Source organism: Hypomesus nipponensis, chromosome 22 (genome assembly GCF_054491055.1).
Source record: "Hypomesus nipponensis isolate SF chromosome 22, ASM5449105v1, whole genome shotgun sequence".
Classification (NCBI taxonomy): Eukaryota; Metazoa; Chordata; class Actinopteri; order Osmeriformes; family Osmeridae; genus Hypomesus; species Hypomesus nipponensis.
Genome location: NC_140382.1, coordinates 2,500,757 through 2,524,024, shown reverse-complemented (window position 1 = coordinate 2,524,024; position 23,268 = coordinate 2,500,757). Strand labels below are relative to the sequence as shown.

The following is a 23,268-nucleotide window of genomic DNA, read 5'->3' as shown; positions in this document are numbered from 1 at the left end:
CTGGAACGGCTGGATGCTGTGGAGCCTCAAATGGGACGGGAAACAGCTTGCTTTCACAGGGAAAAGTAGACGATTTCAGAACAACCGAATTTTACCTCAGAACAAAAGCTAAGTTGCTCGTTGGAGCAACTTAGCTTTTGCCAAAATCGGCAGTTACTGTTACCAAGTGAGTCGAGACAGAGTCGGAGGGCGGCGGAAACAGATGGAAGATGCGGAACAACTGGCAAAGCTATAGCCTATATATTTATGTTCCGTTGTTCTCTTTTCTGTGTTGGAGTTCTTTTAAGAGCTTGATGCCATCAACATCCAGCCTGATATAAAATCATGAACTTCATTTGTGTCTCAAATTATACCCACATAAAAAATCCAGGTTGAATCAAGTCACGCTAGTTACTGTATTGCTAATAGCCCATTTTGAATGGTCAAGCATATTTTTCCGGCCCATTTTAAATTGAATTTTGGTATCTATTTGCTGGGGCATATTTTGAAAATTACATTTCAAATCTCTTTTTTGTTTTCATTTTAATCAAGGGAAAGAATGAGCAGTCTTAAAGAAGAAAATTAAAATGCAAATAGGATGATTGATTACTAATTTCATTTATGAGTCAAAATAATGCAGCCACATTCTTAAAATGAAAAAGCATTTCTGGAAATGCATTTTCATTTGAATTGTGGTCACAATTTGCTTCCATACAATCAAGCAGTTTACGCTGAAAACACAAACAATGCGTGCTCGCAGAAATCCATGTCCGTGCGCGATTAGCCAATGCAGGGCAATTCCCTTGAAGGCCATATGGCAGGTTAACCACCACTGTCGATTAATGGGTACAAAAAGCACTCAAGATATGTATATTATTCAAGAAATCTCCAAATGGTGTCTCAAAATGGTGTTTAAGAACTGTTTTTGTCATTTTTTGTGTTAGCATTAGCATAATAGCGCAATTCGACAATGACATCACATTGGGGAGTCGTGGAGGAGAATAGCATCAGTCTACTAGAACTATGGCAACTGATCAGGATGAAGAAGAGGTGGCAAGAACCACTAATGTATATGATGGCCCGCAGGCCATCCGGTACTACCGGTAGCTCTATCTAGATCTGGAAGATATCATGCTAGCTATGGGCTAGCTATGGGCTAACTTGCCAGTCCCACCTGTAAAATCCCCCCAAGATCATCCCAAATTAAATATGTTCCCCAACCTTGTAAACACCTTTCCATTAGATGGCCCACGTTTTGATGGTACTAGCAGAGCCCATATTAGACATTCTCTGGTGTTTTTTCTAATCTTTTTTTTTTATTGCTCGAAAAGTACAAAGTATACAGATAATGGTACACAGGTACATTAAAATAAGATTGCCAGGGGTATTACAAAATAATTAAATGAGGTCCATATATTAAACGTTCTTAAGGCCTTTTTGTTGTGTTTTTCTTATCGATTTCAATGGTCTCCCCAAAGTGATGTAATGCAATGCATTGTGGGGAAAATAAAAATAATTGCAAAAAGTAGCTACGTTTTCATATTATATTGCGTTTTGTGACACCCAACAACATCAAATACAATGGATAACAGTTTAAATGTTTAATACCAACAAGCAAATAGCGCAAATTTGTTGGAACATTTACCTGCCATATGGACTTTAAAGGGGTGACACCGCGAGATGTAGGAGCGTCAGAGAATGTCTAATATAGAGAGAACTGCCACCACAGAATGACAAATATAGGGAGAACCATTGAATTCTGTCATTGGTGTCATACACATCGTACGATCAGAGCTATTGCTTGACGGCAAGCTCTGGTTACTTCCACTTTTCTCGCGAGGCATTGACAACACAGCTGACAGGTTTTCCCTGTCAATACACATACTAGAAAGAGTTTTGGCTTGCTAATGTAGTTGCTAATGCTCTGACATTCTGCTTCGGATGCCATCAAGCTGAATCTCTGGTCGTAGTCAGTCTTTCACTAACCAATCAGCATTCGTTAGCAGAATGCTAGCGTGTTATGGGCAACAACAACTTTTGTCTTTTTTACTTGTCTTCCAAGATGGCGTCCCCATTCATTCCTATGAAAAGTGCTCAGTGGCGCAGTGAGGCCATAGAGGGAATATAACTAGAGACAGCTACTTCTGTCTTCCAAGATGGCGTCCCCATTCATTTCTATGAAAAGTGCTCAGTGGCGCAGTGAGGCAAGTGAGAGCGCTAAATTGACCGTGCCATCTTTCCAGACCGACTTGTCCGGTCTTGCGCAGAAGCTTGTTCCTAGCTCCGAAACTCGTGCAAGCTGTATACGTCATACTTTGCGACAACAGAGTTGCAAGCTTGTGAGCTGGAGCCATAGAGTTGATAGGTGCGTTCGACTTCATGCAGCGCCAGCGGCGCCGACAGTGGGCTGCCTTGAAGCTGAGAATGCCATTGGCTGCTTCAAGTCAGCCGGGCTGCAGGCGGCTGCAGACGACACCGGCACTGCATGAAGTCGAACGCACCTAATATAACTAGAGTAAGCTACTTTTGTCTTCTGAGATGGCGTCCCCATTCATTTCTATGAAAAGTGCTCAGTGGCACAGTGAGGCAAGCGAGAGCGCGAGACTGGACGCAGCCATCTTTCCACTTCCGTGTCTTCCGGTCTAGCTTTAAACAGTGGCTCTTTTTTTCCCTAGCTCCGAGCAAGCCCCCACCCCTCGCCTCTCGGCTTGAGGCAACAGCCCCGGTGGATGTAGGTGGTATTGCATTCACGGTTAGGTTCCCGTGTCTTCCGGTCGTTTTTGTTCTATCAACTCCAGTCAACATTTACAAAACTATCCCCCCCAATAATTTTTGTTCGATTCTCGAACCTGGCTCATACTACTAGCTTTTTCATAGAATAGTTTTTCCAGATTTTTGCTAAGTTTGAAACCAATCCGAAATGGGTAAACTAGCACCCCATTTATTTGCCTACGTCAATAAAAGTTGCCTGCAAATATGCTTGCGGCAGAGCCTGTTTAAGGAGAGCCTTGCCACTCCCTATTAAGCCCCATTGTGCCGAATTTGGTTGCAGTTCCACCAGAGTTCCACTGGGGGTGATCGCGAGTGAGTGCATGTTGAATGGGAGTCTATGGAGCTAAACTGCTAAATTTGTCTCTTGCTTGATTGTCGTAGAGAAATCTCCGATTTGATTGTAGTTTTTGCATGTTCAACATGGATTATAGGTCGAAAGTTGAATGAACGAGTACTTATGTCCTTTTGATTTCTTACAGGGTGAGTCATTGTTGCCTATAACACGCTAGCATTCTGCTAATGAATTCTGATTGGTTAGTGAAGGACTGATACGACCAGAGCTCTTGCTTGATGGCATCCGAAGCGGAATCAGAATGTCAGAGCATTAGCAACATTAGCAACAACATTAGCAAGCCAAAACTCTTTCTAGCATGTGTATTGACAGGAAGAGCCTAACCTGTCAGCTGTGTTGTCATGCCCTGAGAGAAATAAGTAAGTGACCAGAGCTTGCCGTAAAGCAGTAGCTCTGGTCGTACGATGTGTATGACGTCAATTATATTTTCAAAAGCTTTTTAGAACAGAAAGGTGACTTTAAAAAAATCTAACAGCCAGCAGTGTGTATTTTTTTTTGCCTCCCCTTTCGAATTCAGAAATTCAATTTACTAGACAAAAAATTATATCCTGAGAAAAGTGGATTTTGAGGGGTATAGCTCCATAGACCTCCATTCCTTCGGCACTCGCTCGTTAGCGCCCTCACATGGAACTTCAACCAGTTCAGAACCCGGAAGTTTCCCGAGAGTGGCAGTTCTCATTCTCTGGGCGAACGATGCCTTGTGAAGCTTTGGTGGTTTCTTCCGAATTGTGCCGAACCAAAGAGCCGAACTATTGGTGCATTGAAATTGGAGAGCACAGTGACATCTAGTGGTCAGATAAAATTATAGCAGCCGTTTAAACCAACTGAATAAGATGTAGGCTACTTAGTTTCTGGCGGTACTTCGCCTCGTTAATTATTCGATGTCGTTCATTTTTGTAAGCCTACGTGATGGTCTAATTTTCGTGTTCATTCATTAAAACCATACATGTGTATTTGAGAACTGTGTAATTTTCATACAATAACTATGTTTTACTGTGATGTACTGGTCTACACCACACTTTGTAATGTTCTGCAAACAGTATAAAGGCGGTAGAATGCTTAAGTGTATGGAATTATTAAATGACTGCTGATACAGAGTGGTAGCCTACACAACCATTCTGCTTATATAGCTGTCTCATTCCTTACCATTGTAATATGTACTGTGAATCAGGTTTAGAAGGTTTAGAAGTGCGCCACAACTTTGAACCAGTTTGTGACGTCTGAAGCATTGAACGTCATCAAACACGTGGCATCGTCATTTGACACAAGCTCCAAACCGTTTTTTCGAAACTGTGCGTATTGGTTTTGCGCCACAAGCATCGATGCGTCAGTGCCATACGTCCCATCCCTATCGGCGAGCCTTCAGCATTAGTACCGTAGCTAAAGGTCTAGGAAAGTTTTGGCTACTTTTCGCTAGGTACCTATGGACCCGTCAAGTAGGTTCCCCCTTGTTCTTTTGGTGAGCAGTCTCAGGAGCCCTAGCTACTTACAGTGCGTGTCCACTGCAGCGACGCAAATCGCTTGCCATCGCTCGCTTTCCCACAGTTCACCACGCTCGGGGGCGTTTCAAACAGATGAATGTGGAATGTAGTTCTATAAAATCACTTGTAGTTGTCATGGCCAAGTGTGCAGAGTTGGGTTTACGTAGTTGCAACATCGATAAAAATACAACTTGTATACAAAATTGTTTAATAGACATACACGTTGACATGTGTAAAACACGTTTTACTATATTCCTCAGTCTCTGCTAATCTGTCGATACGACCAGGGAGTTCCAGCCGGGCTACTACTGTAACTAGCTAGAACAAAGTTACATCATGTGACGAGAGACTAAATTTGAAAGTACAGAAAACCCACCAGGAGCACCGACAACGTCGGCAAACCTGTGCCAGGCCTTTCTTTTTATTAATGTCTTTGTACAAATACAGGGACATATCGTACAGGACTGGATATACAGCAACACAGGCGATTAGCTTCTCCTCCATCTTAAAAACTGAAAGCTAGAAATGTTAACCATGGTTGCTACGTTACGAGAAAAAAGAAAACACAGCAATTGGCCATCGCTAGCGAAAATCGCTCCTCATTTGCATAAAGTTAAGAAAATCTCAACTCTGTCGCGTCGCTACCCACAATGCACCTCAAAAGCAATTCGCCTGGCTCGCATCGTGTCGCTGCAGTGTGAACGCAGGGTTACCCGGCGTCATGGAGCCGACCAGATAGTTATTTAACACTATTGCTACCAGAAATTGTTTGTTGTTGTTGTTGATTTTGTTAAGGTGTGAATAATTTTGGATTCATATTTAATATAATAAAGTTCTGTGTTATGAATTAACGAAGGAATTATTTTTAACTCCCCTCCCCCTGTCTGACATGAAACAATCCCCGCCCCCCGCCACAAATTGCTTTCTAATCTGTGGGAAACACTGAACTGTAATTCATACAATATGTTATTTCATTAGACAGGGTTTACATCCTGAAAGATTATTTCTGTATACACAGAATTCAACAACCCCAAATAGGAACACAGTCAATAGATGTAACACAATCAATATCTTTACCAATCGTGTGGGTTACAAGTTAATATATTATCCACAAAACTCATCTAACGATTTTGAACTGTACAAGTCCAAAGGTGCATGTGGTGTTAGCACACATGTGCTTATTCATGTTCAGCTAGGAAAAACACCATTGATTTGAATTCCTGTTTACCAGAGGAATGCACTCATGCTGCATTGCATATGGGGTGAGTTTCCCAAACGCACCCCATTTCATGTTACATATTTGCTATGTATATTATTAAGTCCAGGAGCCATTCAAGTTGTAGTTTTTAGTCTTTACTGTAGCTTAAATTTTTTTTTTTACTATATTGTTTTTCTGGCTTCTAGTAGTTGCTCTGGTCAGTCACAATGCAGAGTGAATGCAAACCTCTGAAATCTCCGGTAGGAGGAACATTCTGTTCAAAACCAAGAACAGGACATTCAACTGGCTCCTGTCATCAACCCCACCCACCCACCTTTCTCACACACACCTCCCTCCCTCACTCCCACATTGCCCCCAGCTAAAAGGCTTGACTACATATCTTAACCAATTAACTGACCCCATCAGCCTTTAAAACACGAGTTGCATTCACTTGTTAAATGACTATTGCTACACCTGCCATCCCAAAGGAACCTTGTGAAATAGATATTGGATCCATGCAATGTGTTTCTCTGACACCCTCTTTCTGACACACAGAATCTATTGATCACGCACACATACACAAATTATCACAAACTTAGTAATCATTAAGGTGAAGCTGGGGGAAACACTAGTAGGAAGGTAAATAAGGGTAAAAAAAAATTGTTTTACACTTGCAAATCTTTTTGACAAATTGACCTTCATACACAGGTGTTACGAAAAAAAAGTTTGTTTGTTCTGAGTCGTACATGAGTAAAGGGGAAGAAAGTGTGTTTATCTCAGTGCTTAATGTTTTCAGGGAGGGGCACACCGTCTGGGGTGCGGGGGGGGGGGGGATTTAGAAGATCTCTGGACATTGGCTCCAGTCCTGTATGTCCTTGGCCTCCCAGTACCCTCCCCTGTACACGTAACTGCTCTCTCCCGAAGAATCGTCTGTTCTCCTCTCAAACCACAGTGGCTGGTAGCCTTCTATTTCCTGGCCTGAGGGGGTCAGACACATACAGAGATTGATCAACATGCAATACTTCCATATACTCAAACATAAATGTATACTTTCTATTTTGACAGTGTAATTGTAATTGTCTTTCTCTCACCTTCCTCGAGAGCCTGGGTGGCCTGCGCCTCCCTTCTCTTCCTGTCTAGTCGCTGACACTCCTCCAGACGCTGTTTCTGGGTGTTGGCCTCATCCCACAACCCCGCCTCCATAAGGCGTTGGTCAGGCCGCAGGCGACTGTCTGTTGGGGCCACTCCGTCCTCTAGCTCATTCAGTGTCAGTGCCAGGGAAGAGAAAAAGTGCATGTTCTCAGCATTAGCCCTGTTGCGGTGGACAGAGAAGGAGAGCAGGAAAAAATAAAAGAGAGTGGAAATATAGATTGCCAGCATATCTGATATTACATAATGGCTGGGTGGTCTACATAAAGCCTAAAGTGAGTGTGCCGGAGTGACTAGCCAGCTGTTCTTACGGAAGAGGGTATTTTTTCCACAGCAGTTTGGGTTGGAGGGTCTGGTACACGGTCTTCTGTTTACCCTCTGATCCGCCACACCCCCGACTGCTTTCCACAATCTTTGCGCTTTCCATTTTGTCATCCCACGTGCCTGACAGGATGTAGTGAGCTATCCCCTCGCTGTTGGCCACTACCCCTGTAACCTGGAGATACGGGGAGATACAAGACACAACATCGAGATGAAGTGAGAGAGGGAGACAAAAAGAGAAAGAAGAGGACAGGTAAATATAGGAGGAAGACAAGAGAATAACTTCTTTTCTGCAGTGAGGATACAGAACAGTACACCGGAGTCCAATAGAGTACACAATGTACCTTGCGAGGGACGTCTCTGGAGAAGTAGCTGTAGGGAGAAAACTTGAGGTGGCAGGTGTCCTTGGTCCTGTGATTGGCAATTTCAATGTCCCCAGACTGAAGAAAAAGAAATCTCAAGGTAAAAACTACCTTCATACATAAAACATTCATAGTGTCATAAAATGCTATGAAAAACTAAATGCCATGGTCAACTTGTTATTCATCGTTCTGCTAAGTACTGTTGAGGTCACTGCATGAGTAAGAAAGAGAAAGAGATGGGGAGAAAGAGATTAAGAGACAGAAAGTGCAGTACAAATTAAGCATAAGACACCAATATTGGATTGGTTGTCTGTCAAACACGGTGAACTGATAAATCATGGGTAACCCATGTTGTCTGGGGGAAGCCACTAGGCTGATTCTGTCTAGTAACGGGCTGACAAAACAGACAAAGTGGACCAAACAAACAGAGACACTTAACGTCCAATACGCCCACACCTGGTCAATCCACAGTTTGCCCACAATGATGTTGTGCACTGTGGAGGTGATCTTGCTCCACACATAGTGGTTCCCACTGGAGTGGAACTGCAGGTGGATGCTGCCTACAGAGAGAAGGCAGGAAAGAGAAGTAAAACACAATTAAATCTTATTTGTATGCCCTCATTATACGTATAGCAATGTCACAGAGGGCTTTCCATAGAACTGCACCTATGATCTGCATAACAGGTTTTGGTATGGTATCAACCATAACAAATAACTCTATTAGCGTCAAACAGCCTATTCACATTGCTACTTCTGGACATAACCAGTGTTTGATGTTAAAAGTATGATGTTTGGGGCTCACCTAATGGCATGACAGATATGTACTTTCCCCGGAACTTGCTGTCAATGGTGATTTCCTGCCACAGGGTCCAGCCTCGTTGTGATGTCACATGGTGGGCAGCAGCTGGGGGGTGGTGGCTAACCTGAGCCGATATGAAGGGGAGAATAAGCACAGTATGCATATGTATTTATATGTGTGTGCATTTGCATGCGTATGTGTTCCAAGTGTGTGTGAGTACCCTTTCGAAAGGAAAACATATTGCCGTATATTGGAAAATATCATATGATATATTAGGCAATATATTTCCATATATGGGATTGAATATTTATATTTTACAATACATTGCAACATATTCAACATGAATATATAATATATGTGTTTATATATCCATCCAATATATGCAATTTTACATTTATAAATACCACCATAATGTATTACAATTTATATGGGAAAATGTATTGGTAATATATGTAAAGATATAGTGTCACATGTATGTTTATGGTAGAATATATTTTAAATATATGTAAAAAAATATAGCTGCAAGCAGCGATGGGGGACTCCTCCTTCAAAATGGCATAAAATTGTAAAATTGACATAAGATAGTTACACTGGGATTACCCCTTTGTTTACCAGCACAACCTCTAATCCGATTGAGCCATTCCCAGATCTAAACCTTGCCATGTTCAGTAACAAATATAATGAATAATAAAATAAGACGTTTCTCCTATGGCGAACATAGTCTGATTTGGTCCAAGCTCAAACAGCTCAAATGCGGTCATATTTTCACATATCAAGGTGAAACTTGATACTAGTTAGTATGTTCTCATGTAAGCTCGCTATTAATAAGAGTAGATTATGTTTGTGTCAGGGTTAATAGATGTTCGGGGTCAGGAGAAAGTACTGGGTAAATGCCCCTTGTCATGACTACTAGGATTATTAATAACAAGCTTACATGAGAACATACTAACTAGTATCCAATGACTAGTTCTATTGATTATTGAATAATGTAAGCACACAGGAAATCCCAATTTCTTCCACAATGGAAACTGTATTTCTTGATGGCAGTGACATCTTTAAGCAGGATAATGCACCATACCACAAAGCTAAAATGTTTCAAGAATGCAGAGCAGCCAGTAAACCGTTGTTCCGCTGCGAGGGCCAGCCAAACGTGCACGAATACACCTGTACAAATGCAAATGAAATTTCCACTCAAAATGCTGAGAAAAGTTTGATTAACGATTTCCAACGCAGCCTTCATTGGTATTCTTAACCTGGAATGATAATATATAGGCCTAGTTTAGGCACAAAGAAAATAAAAGGAAATTGCATAACACCTGGGAATAAATACATTGATTAGAAAATATAGATAAACTTGAATTTCATAATCTGTGTGTTCCATTTCTGATAACTGGTTAGTTCTAGATTCTATTGATATACATTTCAGTAGTTTGCATATATATGTAAAGAAGTAAGCCGTGATAATCTTTGAACTATACATGATAGCACAATGGGGCTTGGACTATTGCCATCTATTTTAATCTAAAGTAGAAGCAAAATGATTTTCTCCATTACTTATGAAATGGTAAAAAAACAAAAAAATAGATGTCTGCTAATAAGGTGACACGGTAAAACAGACTTTTTTGTTTTTCGTTTTGTTTTTTGGAGCACCAAAACCCATTTTGACCCAGGAAAAACACTGTAATGGTTTGAGGAACCCAACAATGAGTTGAAGGTGTTGACTAGGTCTTGAATAGGCCTCCAAATGGGATGTGCTGGACAAACAACACCGATCCATAGAGGCTCCACCTCGCAACTTGCATGACTTAAAGGATAAACTGCTAACATCATGGTGCCAGTTAACACAGTAAACCTTCAGAGGTCTAGTGGAGTCCATGCCTCGACGGATCAAGGCTGTTTTGGCGGCAAAAGGGGGACCTACACAATATTAGTCAGGTGGTGATAATGTTATGGCTGATTGGTGTATGTGTGTCTGTGTAAATATGTTTGATGTACTTGTAAATATGTTTTGTGTGTTGTGAATCACGGGCAGGTCATACAGTATTTGAGAAACAGACAAAAAACTTCTGTGCCTCTGATTGTCTAACCTGTTCACAGATGGAGCGATAGCCATATTCATCAAGGCGGTCCAGCTCATAGGTCTCTCCCAGCAGGGGGTTGAAGGGCTTTGCGGTGCGGTGGACAGTGGTGGAGTAGGAGGAGACAGAAAAGGCCGCCACCAGACACATCTGGTCCAAAGAAGAATCGCAGCGAGCTGCCCTATCCAAGATCTCACTATATTCCAGGTCCTCAGTCAGTCGCTGCAACATCGAAAGCGGCTCACTGAAATTGACCTTTAGGGGGGAAAACATTTTTTTGCATTGTGAATGAAAAATAGCATTCTTTTTTGGGAATGACAGCGTGTCCATTTCTGTCTTTTCTCACAGGCATGGGGATCTTGGATAGCTCCTTGCCAATGCAGTTCTTCATGATGCTCCACAGGTTGAGGGAGTAGTTTGGTTTATCTGGGATGCGGCTGCGTCGGGTCCTACATAGCTGCAGGTGGTTAGAACCTGACGAGTCCTGCGAAACATCCATAATAATTAAAAAAAGTAGTTTGATTCTGTCAATTTTTTGGGTTGCTTTGTATAGAAGAGTCTGCTAAATGAACTGTATGTAAATGTTAATGTACACAATCTTGACTAGGCTACTGCTCATATAGTCTCAGAGGAGAAGGAGTCTTATCCCTCTGCAGACTTGTCTCTCTTGAGTGTTGAAGTAATCTGGCTAAGATCATGATCATGCAGACTCACATTGTCATCGTGGCTCCATTCAGTAGGAACCCCTCCACTCATCATACTCTGGTTACTGCCTGAACGCCTGGGAACAATACACAATTGTTACAGATGTCAATTATATATAAATAGTAAAAATGCCTGTAAGGATCAGTGGAGCTGAAATCTTTAACTATGATTGTATGTGCCCATCGACAGTGATTTCCTCTTTATTGACTTACTTGTGCTGGGAGTGGTCAGTGGCCGTCACTGTGATAAAGGAGGGAGAGTCCTCCATGGCGTCAAAGAACTCTGTGTCTTCATTCTCGTCACTGTCATCCATCTCCTGATTGCTCCCAGCTCCCTCAGCTACACCACAGGTGGGTGTGTGCATGTGTCAAAAGAAGGAAGGAACGCGTGTCAAACAAAGGAATTTGTGTGTTCAACTTGTGCATGTCCAACTTATGCGTGTCTGACCTGTGTGTGCGCTGGGAGCCTCTCTCCAGGCTCGCTCCAGACTGTTGTGCTGCTTGGCTAGCTGCTCGATCGTCTCCTCCAGATGGTGGCGCTGTTCTCTTTCATACTGCAGGGCCCTCTGCCACCTACGGCTGTGTGTCTCTGCTACGTCCAGGAAGTCACGACATGCCTGCACACAGCCAATAACACAGATTAAATAAGCAACATCAGTTGCATTAAAGTAAAACATACAGTAAGTACACCTAATGTTAATATTATATTTGTATTGATGAGAGGATCAGAGTGGCTGGCTGGCTTTTGTCACACAGTGAGATGGACTCAGGTAAACAATAAAAACAACTCAAAGACAGCTGAGAGGCACAGTGCTCACGTTGATCATAGCATTTGAGGTGATTCGGAAGAGCGTGGCACGTTCGTTGACAGTCTTGAGTTTGTCGGTGCCATCGCTGGGGCCACGCAGGTCCTCAAGCTCGCTGAGGGAGCGCTGCAGAGCAGCACCGTGCTTGCCAATGAGCTCGTTGCAGGTGTTGAGGTCGTCCAGCTTACTGGCCAGGGTGTTGAGGGCCCCCTGGGTCAGGTTTCGGTCCTGCTGAAGCACAGGACCCTCGTCTCCTGAGTCATCTGCAACACCGGCCAGGAAGGACAAGCCGCCATTGTAAATAAGAATATGTTCTTAATGACTTCCTTGGTTGAATAAAGGTTAGATTAATTAAATAAATAAATGGACGGGGAAGCATTACACACCTTCATTAGTCAGACTGTAAGTGCTTTAATTCATACTGCCTCTGTGCTGTTAGGTTTCAATCAGTGCTCAAAGTGGGCTGGTACTCACCGGTACGCAGTACCGGCACCTCTACATTTTACTCTTAAGCGTACCGGCACCTTTTCTTGCGTACCGGTGTTGTATCACCCGATGCATGACTCTCTGGATTGGCACCCCCCCCGCGGGACAGTGAAAGATTTCGTCTTGATATCGCATCCAAAAGAAGGGGAGACAGAAGTCTCACATTAAACCGTCTTTGTTGTTGAATTCAAGAGAAGGATGTCTGTTATCTGTGTAAATATCAGATGCTATTTTCAACACAAAATCCTTAAAATTCGTCATTCAAACGGTATAGTAACGAACGCGAACCAACATTCTTGCTCCACGACATCGCATTCTGAGGAAATATACCCAGTATGATCATGATTATTGAGTAACCCACCCTACGCACAGGCTAACTGCATTAAAATCGCATGCCTTTGAACCTATACATTAGTATGAAGAGCTATGCCATGTGATATACTTTGAACCTGCTACATTTTGTGTAGCAGGTTCAAAGTATATCACATGGCATAGCTCTTCATACTAATGTATAGGTTCAAAGGTATGCGATTTTAATGCAGTTAGCCTGTGCGTAGGGTGGGTTACTCATACAGGTCGAAAACAACCTTCTGATCCAGAATAGGCTATCAGCTGTCCTGAAAAGGGACCAAAGGTTCACATGCCTAGCCTACAAAAGACAAGTACTAAAAACAATGTATCAACCATGTATCAACATCAAAAGAACCATCAAATCCTTTTTGAAGATAGGAAATATTATTCTTATTGTTTGAGTCAATGAAATAAATGAAAAAATAAAACATAATAATCCCTCACCTACCATGGACTATTCTGTTTTCAGACCTGTCCACCCTATACATACACATGCATTGGTATTCAATTGATGCTATTAAATGTACATAATGCTGGCGTAGAAGGATAGAAACGTATGCGGGGGGAGAGCATTTCATGGCAGGTTTTCCATTAGATGTAAGTGCAATGCACCCCCTGTTAACCCTGACTAGGACAGTGTGATATGCCTGAAACTTACTGTGCTTACTCATACTAGTGCCCTCAGTGTACAGTAAGAATCATTTGATGCTGGGATATACAGAACTTTGTAAAGATGTACCTCAATAAACATTAGTAACAAAGAAAATAACACAAAAGGAGTCACGTATTTATCATACACTAGATTGTATTGGTTATGCATACAACTACAACAGGACAGTGGTTGTCCTGTCAGCTCATTTGTACTGTTTCCAGAAATCAAAATACCTACCAGCAGGTAATATGGGACTGCAACTGCATTGCAAATAATAAAAGGTTTATATTATTTATTTGTATTCAATATCTTTAATTTTATAGTGTCTGTTATTCACAGAGTGTGTGCAGTGCACAATATGGGGCTAGTATGAGTAACCACAGCAAGTTTCAGGCATGTAACACTTTCCTAGTCAGGGTTAGCAGGGGGTGCATTAAGCCTGTCGTGAGATGCACCCCCCCTCTATTGTCTGTTTTGTATATCCTAGCATCAATTGATTCTTACTGTACACTGAGGGCACTAGTATCAGTAAGCACAGTAAGTTTCAGGCATGTGACACTTTCCTAGTCAGGGTTAGCGGGGGGTGCATTTTGTGACAAGAAGGAATGAAACAAGCCTGTCGTGAGATGCACCCCCCCTCGATTGTCTGTTCTGTATATCCCAGCATCAAATAATTCTTATTGTACACTAAGGGCACTAGTATGAGTAACCACAGTAAGTTTCAGGCATGTCACACTGTCCTGGTCAGGGTTAACAGGGGGTTCATTGCACTTACATCTAATGGGAAACCTGCCATGAAATGCTCTCCCCTTGCATACGTTTCTATCCTTCTACGCCAGCATTATGTACATTTAATAGCATAAATTGAATACCAATACATGTGTATGTATAGGGTGGACAGGTCTGAAAACAGAATAGTCCATGGTAGGTGAGGGATTATTATGTTTTATTTTTTCATTTATTTCATTTATTTAAACAATAAGAATAATATTTCCTATCTTAAAAAAGGATTCGATGGTTCTTTTGATGTTGATACATGGTTGATACATTGTTTTTAGTACTTGTCTTTTGTAGGCTAGGCATGTGAACCTTTGGTCCCTTTTCAGGACAGCTGATTCTGCATCAGAAGGCTGTTGTTTTCGACCTGTCTGAGTAACCCAGCCTACGCACAGGCTAACTGCATTAAAATCGCATGCCTTTGAACCTATACATTAGTATGAAGAGCTATGCCATGTGAAATACTTTGAACCTGCAACACAAAATACATTTTGTGTAGCAATAATCATGATCATACTGGGGTATATTTCCCCAGAATGCGATGTCGTGGAGCAAGAATGTTGGTTCGCGTATACCGTTTGAATGACGAATTTTAAGGATTTTGTGTTGAAAATAGCATCTGATATTTACACAGATAACAGACATCCTTCTCTTGAATTCAACAACAAAGACGGTATAATGTGAGACTTCTGTCTCCCCTTCTTTTGGATGCAATATCAAGACGAAATCTTTCACTCTTTGAATCGCGCGCGCTCCCGCGAGGGGTTGCCAATCCAGAGAGTCATGCATCGGGTGATACAACACCGGCACCTTTTCTTGCGTGCCGGTACGCTAGTTTCGAAAAAGTAATCTAGACAGCACCAACTGATGCCTGAGTAAAACAGATTTTTTACTGCTGCTTTCAAACCGAGAAATTAAACTACTTTCGTTTGTAAGTAATTATGTTAGCATGGCTTCAGAAAGGCACAAAAAGAACGCGTGTGCCACAGTCAGACACGTCAAACAGAGGTCCAAGTCCAACCAGAAACATCGGGTAGGCTACGAATCATGAGCTTCAAACTTGTTTAAATTAGGGATGCATGATCATATCTGCACGTCATCGGTATCCGCAGATTAAAGCTTCAACAGTTAATTATCGGCATCTGCAGATATGAAACTTTCTGCCGATGTACCTGGCCGATAAGGTGACCTGCAAATTATGCGCACGCGAAGCAAATGTTTAATTAAGCAACAAGCCCGTTGCGTTGTGCCTAACAACTCCCCTTACCTGTTCTAAAATCACCGCAAAACACGGCGGGCCTTAATGCTTTTCTAAAACTGTTACAACAACTATCTGATATGGTTTCATAAATAAAGACAATCTAATTTAGGAAACAAAATAGTTTAATAATAAACCGTCATTCTTCCGCCACTACAAAGTATAGTTCCTACATAAAACGTTGCCACGCAACAGATTAAAAACAGTGGACGGCCCATATCGTCTTTATAGTGCCTGCTTCATTCCATGCCTTTGCTAAAGCTTCGATTTCAGCCCCTGTCTTCTCTGCATGTCTCATTTATAAAACTGTGCGTAGGTTTCTTACTAAAAGTGTACGTACGCCCAAAAGCCTAAAATGGTGTACGTACACAAAAATTCAGATTTATAAAACCGTGCGTACGCACACCTGTAAGCAATGTTCCCTTTATAAATCACAGATTACCCACAAGTGTGCGTAAGTGAATCAGCGTTGTACCCCGCCCTGAACACGCCCATTTTTCACCATAAATAGTCAATGCAAAGCACCTCATGAATGCTTATCTAGTATCTCATCATGACCCTGGCATATGATTGTTCTTTCCGGTGAATCATAGCGCATGACAATTTCTCAGACACTGTTAGCCTATTGGTGGAGCCCGAAAACTCCGAAAATGTGGTGGCCGGTAGATCACCAATTTTAAAAAAACTCTGCGAGATGAGTCAACTGTGGCAGTGATACTGCGAGTCGAGATACAATTTGAAAACAAAAGCGTTTTGTTATGAACAGTAATCTATTAAATTCTGGACTGATAACGAGGACGTAGAGTGTAGCGATTGCACAGGGGCTTAACGACTGTATTTCCAGTTTTTGACAAATGAGGATATTTGCACAGTATTAAAGAAATATATTTAGTTATACGATGTGTTCTGCAGTTATCTAAAGGTAGGCTATGTGATGTATAAGGGATAATGTAAAGAACGCCGGTCTTCATCTGGAAAATAAGCTACACCCCTCCGCTTCGCGGAGTCTGTTCTGATCTGGTCTGTTCTGATAACAGACCGTTGCTATGAATAACAGACCGCTGTCAAGGAAAGTGGCCTTTTTGCTTTTGATTCACGTCTTTCGTAGCACTCCGCAAGTAGTCCGGTAACTTTTCAACCCCAGCGTACTCCGTTGCTTAGCGACGTCAGCTGATTTGAATACTTGTACAATCCAACTCAAATTTTAAATAAAAATTCAGCGCTTCCTCACCATCAGATTGTCCACTACGGGAGATCAGGAGGGGGAGATTCCCCGACTGCATGGAATACAGGGTAACATCACATATCCTACCTTTAGATAACTGCAGAACACAGTGTATAACTAAATATATTTATTTAATACTGTGCAAATATCCTCATATGTCAAAACCTGGAAATACAGTCGTCAAGCTCACATGCAATCGCTACACTCTACGTCCTCGTTATCAGTCCAGAATTTAATAGATTACTGTTCATAACAAAACGCTTTTGTTTTCAAATTGTATCTCGACTCGCAGTATCACTGCCACAGTTGACTCCACTCGCAGAGTTTTTTTAAAATTGGTGATCTACCGGCCACCACATTTTCGGAGTTTTCGGGCTCCACCAATAGGCTAACAGTGTCTGAGAAGTTGTCGTGCGCTATGATTCACCGTAAAGAACAATCGTATGCAAGGGTCATGATGAGATACTAGATTAGCATTCATGAGGTGCTTTGCATTGACTATATATGGTTAAAAATGGGCGTGTTCAGGGCGGGGTACAATGCTGATTCACGTACGCACACTTGTGGGTAATCTGTTATTTATAAAGGGAACATTGCGTACAGTTGTGCGTACGCACGGTTTTATAAATCTGAATTTTTGTGTGCGTACGCCATTTTAGGCTTTTGGGCGTACGTACACTTTTAGTAAGAATCCTACGCACAGTTTTATAAATGAGACCCCAGGTCTTTTTAAACTCTTTCTCCTCCATTCTGTTAATAGTCTCCCACCACTCCTCAAACGTCAGCCCACCCAGCAAATCAACATTCACAAAAAATGTTGCCATTCTCTTTACGACTAGGTTGCTTGCTACTGTGTAACGTCTTTTTTTATTTGAAATATTCGATGTGCAGTCATATGGAATGTTATGTTATGAGGACAACTTGAAAGGTCGTGCTGGATTTTACAACGGCATGGAACGCGATATAGCCAATCAGAATCAAGGATTTAGAAGTTACTATAAGCGCCAACAACATGATTCAACATGTTGGCTGTGAGGCAAGACTTCACAGTATCAAAGGATGATGGCAAAATGGCTATTTGTGGAATTTGTAAAGTGTCAGTGATGCGATAAATTTTAAGTTTACAGAGTTACAGTTGCATTTCTGTGCATGTGTCTAGAATGTGTCATTGTCAACAACACAGTTTAAGGAAACTGTAGTTGTTCTAGTTCAAGGAGGTACTGTTCAAGTATGAAAATTGTGACGTGAAAATATAAATAAATCTGCCATATTTGAAATCATTTCAATAGTTTTCATGAGTGAATGTCTATTTCTAAAATGATACAAATCAAGTTTTTAATGTCCCGTATCTGCAGCAAGTACCCCCATCATAACAGATTAATTCTCGTACAGGAGAGACTTTTCAATAATTAAAAAGCAGAGGTGTATATATCGGTATCCGCATCGGCAATAGGCAAAAAATGAGCTTGTAAATATCGGCATATTGAATATCGGCTAAAATTCAATATCATGCATCCCTAGTTTAAATAAATACATACACGTATGTATTGCTGTGGGAACTAAGGGTGCTGCAGCACCCCCTGACAGCACAAGAATTTAAAATGATATGACTTAAAAATCCACCACCGTGGCACAGCTCCGCAGTAGCGGACTGGCCATCGGGAGCACCGGGAGAAGAATAACTATGGAAAACGAGGATAAGAAACGGAAGGGTGGGGCTGAAAAATAGAGAAAAAAAGACATCACTTTCACTAGACAAGGTTTTACCAATTAAAAAAACAGCAATTTTTATTTTACACAAGCCTCAAAAAACTTTTGTGCTCAAATAAAGGTCAAAGGTTGGCCTTAAAGTATCAAACTCCCGAACTAGCATCACATCAAACACAGACTGTCAAGTTGTCAGAGTTTTTTGGGTGTGCTATTCCCCAACTTGAAAAAGGGACTGAGCTGTCTACATGGAGGTGTGGGTAACTGGATTCCACTCGAGTTGCTGAATGACTGAGTCCCAGGCAGTAGCTATGTTTCCACTTTTCCTTTTTATTTCCATTAGTCACTCAGCCATTGGCCATTTAGCAGATAGGTAAAAAACCTTCAAAGACAAACATAGAACACACAAGTTTTCAGCAAAATGCACACAACAGTACACAAACACCACCATGCGCAAAATACTGATTTCAATGACTAAAAACACAAACCAACGATGCAGGAGGAAGTAAGATTTAAAGTTCATTCTCTCACAGGCTGCCTCTCCAAACTTTGTAGACTCAGATCTCGCACAACACTCCACAAACAGCAGCACGGTTTGCTGCCGTTTCAATTACTCTCTCGTGCCTGCTTGGAGCCCAATTAGGCACCTAATATCCTCCTCTGCGTCGCGCTGATTTGACTTTGATTGACTTCAGCTGGTTAATCTGCTGCTCCCGATTTAAAGTGAAAGCGTCACCACCCTTTTTTTCCCAGTTTTTTTTTCCCCGTGTATACACAATTCTCTTAAAATCAAACAAGTGAAATTCTAAAACCACAGTTTGACTCGACACAGACTATGCATGCATTAGCAGGCAGCTGTGGTGGTGTAGCTATACGGGGGCCGGTTCTGGTGGGCTGGTCTGGATAAAAGTCCAGACCCTATTTTTACTCCCAGTCCGTCCCTGCCTCCCCGCAACATTAAGCCACCCCCCTAATAAAATATGTTCCCGAGGATATGCATTTATGTTGTTAATAAATAGGCTAGGCTAACAATAAATTGTTTTACCAGCAATCCAAGTTTTGTTTTTCAATGTGGAAATCTCAAATTCCATAATGATTTGCCAATGCAAGAGAGCTCCCCTGCTCTTGTGATGGTGGCCATTCTTATCACCCAGATTCCAATACATAATAAAATAAAAAGGTAGACAAAAGCACAAAAGTGCAGCTGAAGAGAGGGAGGCAGAGAGCAATGAAAAGCTCCTCAAAGCTCCCATCCGCTCTACCAGGAAACTGTGAATGAAAAATGGTTACCATGGGAACACTCGCACACACAAATGTGAAAGCAGTGTTTTTTTTAGCTGCAATGTGAGAAAAAAATTATGAAGCACTTTCACTTCCCCCTTCGCCCATTTTCCTGAGCTGGAATAAGCTGGACCATTTGTTTCAGGGAGCTTTGTGGAGGAAGAGACGAAGGGAGATGAATGCCCAGGCATCTGCCACCAGTGTAGACCGGCTCCTGCTACTGAGAGATGAGTGATCATCAACGTCACAGGGGACCCATACGTAAATCAGACAAATACAGAGGAGCTGTACTCCTTAGACCAGTTTCACAGTAAGCAGAACTCACAGCAACTCACTGTGAGTAGGTAGCTCACAGCTGGCGCTCATTCCTTAATGAGGCCCACGATAGTAGTAGGAGTAGTACTGGGGCCCGTTCTCCGTACGTCGCTTATTACATCCGAGATCAAATGACACATCCAAGATGACATAATCTTGCTAATCATGAATGAGCTGGCTAATTCGGTTCTTTGAACACCCATGTTGTTTATAATTGGTATAGCTGGATTGAGTTATGCGTTGGTCTAAAAAGGGGTATGTATCGATAGTAGAAACCTTGATCAGCAACGCTGCTATTGGCTGCTCACATAAGTCTATGGCTGCTCACTGTGGCCAAAAGGAGCACCCTGTTTTTCCGCAACAGAGCAACAGCTTGCTCGAAGGTTACTTAGAATTTGAAGATTTAATCAGAACGCCAGGGAACACGTCAAAGTCTGCAAAATCCAAGAACGAGGGCTGGCAAAAAGTAGCAGACCAAATTAAATGTATAGTAGTGACCACGTTAGATGTTTTATCGCTTATTACAGTAATTATTATAATTATTATCGCTTATTACAGTCATACTTTGTTTATCATCTTCAATGTCATAATGTGGTTTCAACAAATTTATGATGTAAATGACACCCTCACAAAAAAAGTATAGGCCATCTCTCAAAAAGTATAGGCTACTAGCATATCGCACTGTGCTTAAGGATCTAGCCTATCTACACGCAATGAACAATTAATTTTGTTTCATGTTAAATTCTGCTAATTATTATTGCACCTTCCGCAACAGGTTCCTGTAGTAAAAACGGGCAAGACATGGCTGTGACAGAAGTCCTGTATCACCTCTGCTTATAAAGCCTCAATCTAATCGTATTTACATAAAATAAACCTGCTCCCGAGCAGGTTTGAGCTTATGGACCTGTTGCTATGACAGCAAGTCCAGGATGAGCTTCGAAAAACCAAATAATCCAAGATAATGACAAATTGTCAACAATCAAATCCAGCTTACTGAGTCAGTGACGTAGGGAAAATGGGCCCCTGGAGGCAATTGTTTGCTGTTTGGGTAACTAATGCTTTAGGCATCAGTTCCAAAGATTCAGCGGGATATTGACGGTGATCAAGTGAGTTGGGGGGTCTAAACGCAACAGCAGTCGGTGTTTAGTGCCTGCCACTGTTTTTCCTACATTTTGGTTTATGTTTTGTTTTCAAGTTGTTTTGTTTGAGGAGTGGTTTGATGTGCTTACCTCGTGTGCTTTGGTCGTGTTGGCTTGCCGTGAATTATTTTTACAATGTCTATCATGAAGACCGTTTTATTTTAGGCCTACTATTGTGTGTATATTATTTTTGATACCACCGTCTCTGTTACGGTTCATTTGATTGGACAGGACGTGTGTAGGAAACTTAGCCTGAAGTTAAAGTATTCTCGACTGAGGGTCTCTCACCCCATTTGTGAGAGTGGCGTAGTCGGAAGCACCCCTCCACACAATATAAAAAAATATTTCCGAACAAGTTGTTTGTAGTGGATTTAGGCCAGTGTCCGAGCTGCTCATTGCTTTATTATCGAAATAATTTGAGACTTCTGTGGGGAGGGGGATTAATGAGCTCAGGGCCTCATTTCCTGACAGGATTGCGCCCATTTCAGGCGTAAAATAGCGGAAAAAAGACATAAAACCGTATTTACAAAGGCAGCGCAATTGAGTAAAAATGCTGATTACCGCTGCTGGGAGGGTATAAGGGAAAGTGGGTGTGTGCCGCAAAGAGATGGGAGGAGAGGTGTATTTCTTCCTTGTAACATGTTAATGTTAGCTGTAACTTCGAGAACCAATATTTCTATCTCCTGTTCGCTGAACATTCTTTTTCTTTTCCTCGAATCACCCATGGTGGCAGTAACATACAGGCGATTTTTCCGTCTTTTAACAGAGCGCAAATTAACACTAAAAAGGAGTAAGGCGCTGATTGCCCGACGGGGATCTGGTTTGATAAATACCACGCAAAATGTGGAAATACACCGTGCGCTATTTGCGGTTGGGCAAAGGCGCAGATTAGGATGTTATTAAATGAGGCCCTCAGGGGGGTAGGGATTAAATGTAGAGTTAAAAACACCAGCAGGCATCTGCTGGGACATGATCCATATACCTATATATGGTTCATATGAAAGGGGCTGTCAGGCTCCCTCAAGTAGTCTAAGGCCCCGTATACACGGAAGAAAAACGCATATATTTTCATGCAGTTTGGCCTTTCATTTACACGAAAACTGAGGTTTTATCAAGGAAAACGATCATTTCTAAAAACTACAGCCAAAGTGGAGATTTCTGAAAACTCAGTTTTTGTGTTTGCGTGTGCACTATCTTAAACTGAGTTTTAGGTTCTTGAACGTCACAGCAACTAAAAAAGCATCATGTCATGTGAGCGTCCTGTTTATAGTAATAGGTGCATTCAACTTCATCTGTTGAAATCCAACTTCAAACCAACTTTACCACGGTCATTCACCAGCCTAAAATACAATACAATCAACAACTTCAACTTCATGCAGCGCCGGCGTCGCCTGCAGCCCGGCTGACTTGAAGGAGCCAATGGCTTTCTCAGCTTCAACGCAGCCGGCTGTCGGCACTGCCAGTGCTGCATGAAGTCGAACACAACTAGCGTAATGAGGTCATTTATTTGTGAACTGCGTTACATTTCTGAATCACGAAATTCATTTGTCATCACATTTGTGAATCATTCAAACAAATGAACCTCTGATTGGTTTGCATGGCTTTATCCTTCACATTACACTGCCACCTACAGGTTTGGCATAGTTATGATGGCACTTGGGGGCGTATATGCGGGTTAATGTAAACAGAAACATTTTTGAAAACGTACTTGTGTGTACAACGTTATTTTTGAAAACGGAGGGGCAGAAATATTTGTGTCTGTAAATACCCTGCTATGTGTAAACGCAAGGGCGTAACCATGGTTTAGACATTGGGGGGGTCCAAATGAATATCCTTCCCCATATTTTTTCAGGGGTGCAAACTCATCAGGGATTAAAAAGGTGACAAGGATCCAAACCCCCTCGGGGGTCTGGGGCATATTCCTCGGGTAATATATAAAAGAATATATACATAATATATATATATATATGCATAGTCAGTGAACACTGAAATGAATTTGAGGATTATAGGTCACATGACCAAAAATATATTGAAGTTTGAAGGTTTATTTTGAATAAAGAATTAATTTTTAATAAC

General features: G+C 41.7%; 1 protein-coding gene and 1 long non-coding RNA gene across 6 annotated transcripts in view; one reads left to right on the top strand and one right to left on the bottom strand.

Annotated features, from left to right (window-relative positions):
* Positions 1 to 4,775: 4,775 nt before the first annotated feature.
* Positions 4,776 to 23,268, bottom strand: part of osbp2a (oxysterol binding protein 2a) — a 31,265-nt gene continuing 12,772 nt past the window's right edge. For 3 of the 4 annotated variants that reach the window (XM_084686704.1, XM_084686705.1, XM_084686703.1), the window contains 12 exons: positions 12,014 to 12,264; positions 11,644 to 11,812; positions 11,409 to 11,535; positions 11,206 to 11,272; positions 10,838 to 10,975; positions 10,501 to 10,746; positions 8,417 to 8,537; positions 8,071 to 8,174; positions 7,597 to 7,692; positions 7,243 to 7,427; positions 6,874 to 7,094; positions 4,776 to 6,760 (listed from right to left, as the gene is read on the bottom strand). In XM_084686704.1, the coding sequence (XP_084542830.1) occupies positions 6,618 to 6,760; positions 6,874 to 7,094; positions 7,243 to 7,427; positions 7,597 to 7,692; positions 8,071 to 8,174; positions 8,417 to 8,537; positions 10,501 to 10,746; positions 10,838 to 10,975; positions 11,206 to 11,272; positions 11,409 to 11,535; positions 11,644 to 11,812; positions 12,014 to 12,264 (1,868 nt within the window). In that variant the 3' untranslated portion in view covers positions 4,776 to 6,617. The remainder of the gene's footprint in view (positions 6,761 to 6,873; positions 7,095 to 7,242; positions 7,428 to 7,596; positions 7,693 to 8,070; positions 8,175 to 8,416; positions 8,538 to 10,500; positions 10,747 to 10,837; positions 10,976 to 11,205; positions 11,273 to 11,408; positions 11,536 to 11,643; positions 11,813 to 12,013; positions 12,265 to 23,268) is intronic. The other variant, XR_014740908.1, reaches the window with a different exon arrangement.
* Positions 7,066 to 12,387, top strand: LOC146235978 (uncharacterized). Of its 2 annotated transcripts, XR_014740910.1 has the most exons (3): positions 7,066 to 7,714; positions 10,511 to 10,698; positions 10,840 to 12,387. It is a non-coding gene; the product is annotated as an uncharacterized LOC146235978 (long non-coding RNA). The 2 variants fall into 2 exon arrangements; XR_014740909.1 differs by having other exon boundaries at positions 10,511 to 12,387.